This window comes from Carcharhinus amblyrhynchos, chromosome 21, assembly GCF_965287045.1.
Source record: "Carcharhinus amblyrhynchos chromosome 21, sCarAmb.v2.hapA, whole genome shotgun sequence".
In the NCBI taxonomy this organism is placed as follows: Eukaryota; Metazoa; Chordata; class Chondrichthyes; order Carcharhiniformes; family Carcharhinidae; genus Carcharhinus; species Carcharhinus amblyrhynchos.
The window spans coordinates 28,869,961-28,881,240 of record NC_137344.1 but is presented as its reverse complement, the minus strand read 5'-3'; the positions used below and the strand labels follow the sequence as shown (position 1 = coordinate 28,881,240).

Below are 11,280 nucleotides of genomic sequence, written 5' to 3'. Positions count from 1 at the left end.
CTGTGAATACATTGTGATGTCTCAGGTGAATAGGAAAGGGCTCCATTTGAAAAGATATTCAGTTTGTCTGTGACTAATGGCACTAGATTATGCAAATAATTCCTTATTCAACAGGCCTACAATTTGTGCTGTCTGTGGATGCAAAGTAGCTGATTTCTCCAAATAACCCAGGCTATTCTCTACATAATATGCAGCCTGCAACCAAAAAGGATAAATTAATTGGGCCCCAATTTGGTTTCTGGAAAGGAATTACAGGCTTACAACACAACTTCTTCCTGAAAACTGCATTGAAAGTTGAAATGTCGTAAGTCAGAATTGTTTCTCCTGTAGGGTAATGTTATTAATGGGGGCTTGGTTCCTGAACCAAGGCTGGAAATCACAGTGTCTGGCAGTGTTAAATGCTCTCACTTGTCCTTCTGTGTCACTGAGGCTACTGTTAATGCCTGCGTGTCTTAGCACAAATTCCTCCGTTAATGTGGGAGATATAGTGAAGCCATCGATCATTGTCAGTTACCTGCTTAATTTTTAACTTGTAACTTTGAGCTTATGTTAAAAGCAACATAAGTTGATAAGTGCATTAAAATCACAATACCGAGCCAAAGTATTTTTTAAGCAAAATAAAATTGTTTTCAACCTAATAAAAACAGTTTGACCTGTCCAATCATGCAGGTGGGCGGTACAGAACATCATTGCGCACATGTGGACATGCTGATGTGGTGTTGTCAAGTCAAAACTGATGTTGTGAAGTCGAAACGGGACATCAATTAATAGACAATGTAAGTATTGTTCATCACAATTCAAGTGTCATAAAGTCAAGGTCTTCCTGTGATCTAGAATAAAAGAATCAAGATTTATGTTTGGGTGATTACGTGAAAATGCCAGATCCAAGATGTACTTCCAGTGGACATAGCTTCAATGCCAATGGCAACACTTAGAACATATGGAAAGTGGAAAGCTACCTAAAGAGATATTTCTTTTCCTCTAAACTTTATACACAAGCTCAATGTCATCAATACAGTAAATATTTTAGGTGCTTTCTGGATTGTATTGATTTGCCCTTCATGTTACATATGAAGATTCTTTGACATTATGGCTACCGACACTTGTAAGATTAGACATTCGGACCTGAAGTATGTACAGGACACTAAATATGAAATTATTATCAGAACTGGGACGGTGGTAAAGGGCAGAGAGGAGCATAAGTTCCTAGATTGTGTTCAGGACGATTTTCTTCAGGAGTGTGTGCAGTCCAATAAGGATATGGTTCTTGGAAATAGGTCAAGTAGATCAAGTGTCAATGGGGGAGCAATTAGGAGACAGTGATCATTGTATTGTAAGTATGATAGTACAGAAAAGTAGACAATCCAAAGTAAAAATTAATTAACTAGGGGTCAGCCAATTTCAATGGTGCAAGAAAGAAACTAGGTCAATTAGACTGGAATGAAAGGTTGATGGGGAAAATCTATAGGTAAACAATGGATTACCTTCAAAACAGAAATGGTCCAGACACAGTCAAGGTATACTCCATTAAAAGGAACAGTAGAGCAAACAAATTTAGAGCTCCCTGGTTGAAAAAGGAGATAGAAATTAATGTAAGGAAGAAAAAGTGCTTATGATGTCAGGTAGAATATACAATTGTGACCTAAGAGGACAGAGGTTCAGAGAGAAGGTGAAAATGTACATTAGAGAAGTGAACTTGAGAAAAGAATTGCAGCCAACATAAAGGGGAATCCCAAAGTCTTCAATAGGCATATTAATAGAAAAAGAGTGGTAAAAGGATGATTAGGGACCTAAAAGGGAATTTACACATGGAACGTTGGGGTTAGGTTTAGGAATTAAATGAATATTTTGCATCTGTCTTGACCAAGAAGGTATAAGATGCTACCCAGGTGACAGACGAGGAAACTCTGTCCCTAGAAAGGTATAAAATTGATAAGAAGGAAATGTTGAATAGACTGTCAGTACTGAAAATTGACAAAACACCAGGACCAGATGAGATACATCCAAGGATATTGAAGGAAGTGAGAATGAAAATTGCACAGGTGATAGGCAATATTTTCCAGTCTTCTCTGGACTTGGGAGCTCTTTGAGGGCTAGAGAATTGCAAATGTTACACTCTTGTTCAAAGAAGTTTGTAAGGACAGCCCCAGGAATTACAGGTCAGTCCATTTAACATCAATGGTGGCAAGCTTCTAGAAACAATTATTTGGGATAGAATTAGTGTAGTCACGAGGAAAAATGTGGGTTGTTTGGGAAGACCCAGCATGGATTCCTAAAGAGAAAATCATATTTGACTAAATCGCTGAAGTTTTTTGAGGAGGTAACAGTAAAGGTCAATGGGGGTAATGCTGTTGATGTAGTGTATACGGACTTTCAGAAGGCATTCCATACAGTGCCACACAACAGCCTTGTAAGGAAAGCTATAACTCATAGAATAAAGAAAAATAAGCAATGTGATCACAAAATTAGCTGAAAAATAGGAAGCAAAGAAAAATAGTTAATTTTTTTTCAGACTGGAGGAAGATTTGTAGTGTTGTTCCTCTTGCTTTTCCTGATGTATATTAATGATCTAAATCTTGGTGTGCAGGAGACAATTTCAAAGCTTGATGATGACACAAAACTTGGAAGTACTGTAAACTGTGAAGACTTCACAGAACTTGAAAAGAATATCGACAAGCTGGTGGAGTGGACAGATAGGAGGCTGATGGAGTTCAATGCGGAGAAGGTGAGGTGATGCATTTTGGGAGGAAGAACGTGGAGAGGTAGCATAAAATAAGGGGTAAAACTAAAGAACGCAGGAGCAGAGGAACCCAGGTATATGTGTGCACAGATCATTGAATGTGGTAGCACATGATGAGAGAGAGCAGTTTAATAAAATATATAGTGTTCTGGGCATTATTAATTGGGACATAGAGTACAAGAGTAAGGAGGTTATGCTGAACTTATAAACAACACTAGTTAGATCTCAGCTAGAGTATTGCCAGTGAGCACCACACTACTGTCAGGTAGCTGATAATATGCTGCTATTTTGGGACTATGGTGTACAAAAGTCAGTTAACATTTGTAAATGACGTTGGTCATGAAGTTATAAGCAATTTCCATGTTTTTAAGGTATTATAAAACCAAAAACTAAACCACGTTCATCAAGGGCTTTTTCCCTTGATAAAAGGAACACATTGAAGTGAATGCAATCGAGGCTCACAAAATTGGTTCCAGAGATGAGAAACTTCAATTATGAAGATAGATTGGAGTAGTTTTCTCCTTACAGAAAAAGCAACTAATAGGAGATTCAATGGAGATGTTTAAAATCATGAGGGGACTGGACAAAGTAGATAAGGAGAAATTATTGCCACTCATGAAAGGATCAAGAATGAGAGGGCCCAGATTTAAAGTGATTTGCAAAAGAAGCAAATAGGAGGTCAGAAAAAACTTTTTCACTCAACAAGTGGTTTGACTGTAGAATGCACTGCTTGGAAGTGTGGTGGAAGCAGGTTCAACTGAGGCATTCAGGAGAGCATTAGGCGATTACTTGACAAGAAACAATGTGCCACGGTATAGGGAAAAGGCAGGAGAATAGCACTAAGTCATGATGCTCATTTGGAGAGCTGGTCCAGAAGCAATAGGCGAAATGGGGTCTTTCAATGCCATAACAATTCTATGATTCTGTAACCTTTACAGCAATCACAATAACATCTTGCACAGAAGAATAACTGACCACAATGGGACTAACAAATTATAGCATTTAAAAAGCCCTTGATAAATGTGGTTTAGTTTGTGGTTTTATAATACCTTAAAAACATGGAAATTCTTATAACTTCATGACCAACCTCATTTACAAATGCTAACTGACTCCTGTACTACTTAGTCCCAAAATAGCAGCATATTATCAGCTACCTGACAGTATTTAAATAGTGAGTACTTATTACACAGTGGACATTCAAAATAAATTATTGGGCAGGCAAACACCATGTAATTCAAAGGAGATGACCTGAAAAGCATATAATTATCAATTTGTCCAATGCACCATGACTGTTTTCAGTGTGCAATGCTAAGAATGCCTTGCAGACATCTATTTTTCTTTCCACTCTCTTTTAAGTAAACAACACGTTTAAAAAAAAGCTTGATAGCCTTCTGGGAACAGTAGGATTTAAGAGTATCACTTTACAGATTTTTAAAAATTAGTTTGTCCCTTCCTTTCTTGTTGACTCCTAGTGATGCCAGGAGTGAATTACACAGACAGTTAGTACAAACTGATATGTGAATCCACCACTGAAGCATGCAAACATATTGTGAACCTTGTTGACTCTCAACTAGTGTACAATGTTCTCACAATATAGTTCATCTCCTCAGTGAATAGTGATGGCCTTCTGTTGTAATTGCTTTCATTTATAGTAAGACAAAATGACTTAAATTTTGTTTCAATTGCTTGGCGTTTGACTGTGTGTGTGTTTGTTGACTGCTCACTGTGCTGAGGGTCAAGCCTGCAGATGCAGTGAGAGAAACTGAAACCTAGCTGTAAACTTGTGACAGTTTGACATTTTAAAAGTACTTGTAAAGTTCCTGTTCAAAAATAGAACTTGGTCAGAGTCATTTCTGCATCTCTCTGAGCCTCAAAGCACAATATTGTTCAACAGCAACAAAATCCTTAATTTATTTCCAAGGGTTTGATGTATAAAAAGAAAGTTGAAGTTCTTCATTAATGCAATAAGGAACCCACGCCTTCTACCTAGAGGTCAGTTAGTGGTATAAATACCTAGAGTCGTCATTTCAGGCTTGGTTAGCAACTAGTGAAACACTGGTTTGAACATTGACTTCCAACTGGAATTGAGTCTACGCAAGCGCAGTGAGAATCTCCCCTTCCTCTGCTGATTTCTGAATTAATTTGGGAATTTGCAATTCACTTGAAATGTACAAGATGGCACTGGAGCATGGCAATTTCTTCTGAGCTGTCCCTAGCATACCCTCTAATTGTATCTTTTACTCTCATTCTATGCTTTTAAAACTTTACCATGCCCTAGCAATGAATGTGATGGTACAAGCTGCACCCTCTCCTTTCTGCTTTGCCTATGTACTCTATGAACAGCATGTTTTGTCTGTATGGCACACAAAAAACAATACTTTTCACTGTATCCATATGCATGTGATAATAAGTTAAATACTTGTGTATAGAAACCCTCAAAATGCTCAGTTTGACACAGGACACCTGGCAGCTGAAAGAAAGGGAGGATAGCTTGGGCCAAAGGCTTCCCCTTGTTCCACCCCTCACCCTCCATGACCTACACCCCACCCTAGATCAGGAATCTGATAACCATAGAATAGAATTCCTACGGTGCAGAAGGAGGCCGTTCAGCCCACCAAGCCTGCACCAACCACACTGCCATTCTGGCACTTTTCCTGCCACCCCATGTATCTGTCTTGCTAAGCCCCTTGACACTAGGGTCAATTTAACACCGCCAATCAACCTAACCAGCATGTCTTTCGATTTGCATTTGCCCCTAGTGTTGCATCCGCCCACCTGCTGAGCTTGGAGATCTGGCCACACTCCCATTGAGGGGTGCTGTTGGTGGGGGCGAGCAGTGTTGGTTATGGGGTACTCCTTGATGTTGTAGCAGATACATCGCTGCTTTTTTTTCAGATATGTTTTAAAACCTGGTCGTGAGCAGTGTCTGCTCTTTTTGGTGCTCCGGTTGTAGTTTACAATTGAAAATCGATGTCCCCTAGCCTCGAAGATTAGGGAGGCGTGCCTAATTTCTGGCAATAATATCGGAGCTCTTCACTACACAGAGTTAATTTGAGGATTTTCAATCGCTCCCTCTTGTCAGGAGGATTCTCTGCAGAATAGTGCGGTGTAATGTGCAATCGAGTGCTACTCCCTTAACTTAAACCAGCCGAAAGTATCATCAGTAAAATATTTCATATTGATTTGTCTCAGAAAATAAAATTCCAAAAGGGGGCGCCATGAAAACACTCCAATTCATTACAGGAACATCAGTGCAAATCATTGATATTCCGCTAGGTGGATTAGAAATTAGGAAGTGGGCTGAGTCAAAGAGACAAGAGCACGACCTGACTCCGGGTAAACCTGGGAGAAAGTGGACGGTGTACTCCCCATACAGAAATTAATGTTAATACATCCAACGTTTGTTAAAGTCTGGATATTGCGTCCTGGTGTGTGTGTACCCATACCAAACGCAGGTTAGACCCTAACTAAATCCTTAATAGCATTCAGATAAACTTAACAGCGGCAGTGTGTAACCAAAAGAGAAAATGCTGGAAAAATCTCGGCAGGTCTGGCAGCATCTGTAAGGAGAGAAAATAGCTGACGTTTCGAGTCCGGACGACCCTTTGTCAAAGCGGCTGTGTGTGTGTGTGTGTCTGCTCTGTTACTTTAGCCGACTCTAGATGCCAAGTTCCCAGCAGATTTAGCACCTTCCAGCCTCACTGGGTCATTGCGTGGGCTAAAGGGAACTGCAATTTCGTTAACTCCAGCCTTGGGACAGTGGATCCTGTGACATTACCAGTGTCAACTCATTCTGCTGCAGCTGTGATCAAAGAACGATTCAGTTAAATGTCTAAACTCCCTGTTAAGAGATGAAAGTGGTTATATAAAGTGCATCCCCGGCGTAATCTATACTCTGCGACTCAGAAATCCTTCCATTTTAATCGCGGTTCGCAGTATTTGTCTGCCACTTGGCGGGTTCTGTTCAATTACATGTTAATCTATCGCAGTTTATTAGAAAGTGGACTAGTTTTAAGAACTTCTGGTTAAATCGGCGCTCTTTTAACATTCCCACAAAGCATTGAAGCATTTAAACTCCAAGCATCTGCTCAGTGTAGCTTCGCCACAAACTGGGTTTTTTTTGCCGGATTATCTCTCCCCACGCTCGTTCATTTAACCCTGAGATGCTTTCCTCTCCCTTCGACTGCCTCCCCATTTATTCTTGCCGGGGGGGTGGGGGGCAGGGGAGAAGGACACAGAACCCACTTTTCCTTTACTTTTATGGAGGTTGAGCTTTCATAAGAGCATGTCAGTTCACGCACAAATATTAAAAAGAATTGGCTTCACAGTTCCAGCGTGTAAAAGGGAAATTGCAGATGTGCCCAAGGCAAGTGGATGGGACAAATCAGAGCCAGCAAAACCGTTCGGGATAAAGTCTTTTTATTCATAACTTCTATAAAATAAATATACAAAAGAATATGCATTCTATTTCTCAGTAACAGTGTAAGGATTGGATCTGATAACATTACATGAAAGTGCAAATAAATGTTAATTCCCCCCCCCTCCCCTTCCCCTTCCCCAATGTTAACAAATAAGGGTGATGATTTGGACACTGTAAACAAATCTCAGTCCAGGGTGCACACTCATGTTTACAGGTTGAGAATAAACTCGATTTGAAACCAGGCTGATGTTGACATGTAACCTGCTGTAGGATTTACCTTCAATGCAAATATCAATTGTTCAGTTTTGCGGAAACACATCAGCGTCTTAAGCAGAGATAATTCAATTGGTTTGGATGTGCGTCCTCAAGGACTTCTTTTTTAGCACCTTATTAAAGTTGTTGCAACAATTTGCAGCCTCCTTTAATCCGCCCCAAAACCTGGTTTTTGAGCGGGGACAGTGTTTGATCGGATTGATAGGAGGGGAGAGAGGGGGGGAAGAGGACACAAGCAGGAGCAGCTCTCTGCGCTTTAGGAGATGCTGCAGCTGTTGGTCTTGTTCATGGGGGGCCGGCAGTTGTTCTCGGTGGGGAAAGTTTCGCGTCTCCTCCGGAGTGCTGGGCTCAGGCGGCTCGGCAGGTTGGCTTGCTGCAGGAGCTCCCGGAAAACCTCCAGCACGTTGGCGTTGTCCTTGGCGGAGCTCTCCAGGTAGCGGCAGTTCCACTCCAGCTCCACCAGCGACATGATGTCCTCGCCCGAGACCTGGCGCTGCCCCCGCTGGTCCGCCTTGTTGCCGATCACCACGATGGGGGTGTACTTGTCCTCCTTGATGTCCAGGATCTCCTCCCGCAGGCTCCGCACCGCCTCGAAGGATTGCGCGTCGTCCACGGCGTAAACCAGGGCGAAGGCGTCGCTGCTCTGGATGGACAGTTTCCTCATGGCCGGGAAGGAGTAGCTGCCGCTGGTGTCCATGATCTCAATCCTGATCCTCATGGAGCCCACCTCGTACTCCTTGCTGTGCAGCTCGTCCACCGTCCTCTTGTACTTGGACTCAAAGGTGTCGAGTAAAAACCTCCGGATCAGCGAGGTCTTCCCCACTCCCGCCGCTCCCAGGAACACCAGCCGGACCTGGCTCTTCTCCTTCACGGCTAAAGACATGATTCCTCCTCTCTCAAACTCGTCAAACCTAACTTTCAACTTAATTCAAACTTGAGAGAGAATGCCTGAGGTTTCTCTTCCCCCTTTTTTTGAAAAAAAAATCTGACGTTGAGAGCTGTTTTATTCTCTCTCCCTGCCCTGTGTCTCAGAGCGGCGCCTGGATTCGAAGCTGCTGCTTTTCTGATCTCAGGCTCCAGTCCCCATGAGGCCACTGCTCCAGTCTGAGTGCCTGTCTCCGCCCGCCCTCCCCTTTATCAAGCGAAGCGATGCTGGCCACTGCCCACCGCCCTCCAATCACAGATTCCCAGGCAAATGAGCAGCCACCAGGCATCTATCTCACTCACTGAGTAGCAAGACTTTCCCTGCTTGTCAGCCTGACACACACATAGTGTGCACTGACATTGATTTCACTGTCTACATGATCTCTTGACTTAATTATGTACATGATCTCTGTCAGTGTGCGCGACCTTGCCTCATTAAGCTGATCTTTCTCTTCACCCTACCTGGAACTGTGACATTCTAAGTTAAGTTTTATTTATTAGTCACAAGTAAGGCTTACATTAACATTGCAGTGAAGTTACTGTGAAATTCCCTTCATTGCTACACTCCGGCACCTGTTCGGGTCAATGCACCTAACCTGCACATCTTTCAGACTGTGGGAGGAAACTGGAGGAAACCCACGCTGGGGGAATGTGCAAACTCCACACAGACAGTGACCCAAGCCAGGAATCGAACCCAGTTCCCCGGTGCTGTGAGGCAGTTGTGCTAATTGCTATGCCACTGTACCCTGTCCTATTTAGGTTAGGGGCAGCACAGTGGTTTGCACCACTGCCTCACAACACCAGGGACCCAGATAAACCCAAAATACTGCAGATGCTGGAATCCAAAACAGAAACTGCTGGAAAATCTCAGCAGCTCTGACAACATCTGTGGAGAGAGAATAGAGCCAACCTTCTGAGTCTAGATGATCCTTCATTGGAGCCGAGAGCAAAGAGAATCAACGGAGATTTATTCTATGAAGCTTGGGGGAGGGGTGTGGGCGGTGGAATTGGACAAAGGGAATGTAAATGAGGATACAGAAGGCTGAGAAGGTGCTAAAAAGTGTCCATTATTGCATGAATGGCAGAGTGACCCAGGTTTCGTTCCTGGCTTGGGTCACTGTGTGGAGTCTCCCATGTCTATGTTGGTTTCCTCGGGGTGCTCTGCTTTCCTCCCACGGGTTAGGTGCATTGGCCATGCTAAGTTCTTCCTGGTGTAACCAAACAGGTGCCGGAGCCTGGCGACCAGGGGATTTCACAATAACTTCACTGCAGTGTTAATGTAAGCCTACTTGTGACACTGATAAATAAACTTTAGCACTGTTGCCTCACAGCACTAGGGACCGAGGTTCAATTCCGGGCTCGGGCAACTGTGGAGTTTGCACATTCTCCCTATGTCTGCATGGGTTTCATCCACTGCTCTGATTTCCTCTTACAGTCCAATGATGTGCAGATTAGGCCAATCGGCCATGCTAAATTGCCCGTGAGTGTTAGGGGAAATTAGCAGGGGAAATACGTGGGGTTATGCAGATAGGGCCTGGGTGGGGTTCTTGTTGGTGCAGGTTTGATGGGCTGAATGGCCTCTTTCTGAACTGTGGCGATTCCATGATTCGTTCCCTGTTCCCCATGCACTCCGTGAACATGTTTTTTGTTCGTATAGCGCATGAAACAATACTTTTCATTGTATCCCAATACATGTGACAATAAACCAAATCAAAGCAAAAGTATCACAATGTAGAGCCTGTGAGTTTGTTACTTGATTGGAACAGGATGGAAAGATAATGAAAATCACTTCTCAGCCTCTTAGCCAAGATCATGTCCAAGATGGGGTGCAGTGCCTGATCTTGTCAGCTTGGATTGCATTTGTCTGTCTTGTGGGGACCATGAATTGGATTTTGAATTTGGTTTTTGGAGCAAGCGAGAATGGACCTGGGTTGTCTGGTCCATTCTGAGGATTGGATTTGTAACTTTAAGGATGGAGTAAAAACTTTTTTAAATGTTTTGTAAAATATGAAAGGGAAGCATAAGAAGTTCAGCAATGTAATTACAGCCTGGCTGTGGGTTGTGCAGCGTGTTTTGACTACTATTGAATTTAATTCTGTGGTACGATTACATGTTTTACTGTCATTTTCAGTTTTTGTTATGACAAAGAAAAGGAAAGTAGACTACTCAGCTCCTACCACACAGTTAGATTTTTGTTGATGTGTACCTCCATTCCATTTACCTGCTTTGCTTCCGTATCCCTTGATTCCCTAATCTTAAAAAAAATCAACCTTAGTCTTGCAAATGGTGGGGAAAAGATTGTTGTCCACCTCTTTGTGTAATGTTTCTTTGCTCTGAAGGGAGAGGAAGTGGTTTTTGTCAAGGTTCGTCCTGAGCACGGTGCAGGCTTCTGTGCTCCATGGGCTGTTCCCAGGGATGCACACTGAGACAAACATCAACTTTGGCAGTGCAGTGGCTCAGTGGTTAACACTGCTGCCTCTCAGCGCCAGGGGCCCAGGTTCACTGTGTGGAGTATGCATGTTCTCCCCATGTCTGCGTGGGTTTCCTCTGAATGCTCCAATTTTCTCCCACAGTCCAAAGATGTAGTGTTAGGTTGGTTGGCCATGCTAAATTGACCCGAGTGTTAGGGAATTAGCAGGTTAAAATGTGGGTGACAGGAATAGGGTCTGGGTGGGATTGTGGTCACTGCAGACTTGATGGGCTGAATGGCCGCCTTCTGCAAAGTAGGATTCTATGATTCCATGAACTGCTGCTGGAGGATCATCAACTCAGTGAAAGATGCTCTTTGATCTGCCCAAAACCTATTGGTCCTCCATTAACACTGCAATGAAGTTCCTGTGAAAAGAATTGTCCCTGACTGAAGCACTTCAAAGTGCAACTTGCTATATGTAGAAAACCTGAATCAAAGAATCCCTAAAGTGCA

At 42.9% G+C, this 11,280-nt stretch overlaps 1 protein-coding gene across 1 annotated transcript; it reads right to left on the bottom strand.

Annotated features, from left to right (window-relative positions):
* Nucleotides 1-7,285: 7,285 nt before the first annotated feature.
* Nucleotides 7,286-8,534, bottom strand: rasd4 (rasd family member 4). Its single transcript, XM_080209211.1, has one exon. It carries the CDS (start codon nucleotides 8,314-8,316, stop codon nucleotides 7,690-7,692), a length of 627 nt encoding a protein of 208 aa, XP_080065337.1. The 5' UTR covers nucleotides 8,317-8,534; the 3' UTR covers nucleotides 7,286-7,689.
* Between the last annotated feature and the right edge of the window lie 2,746 nt (nucleotides 8,535-11,280).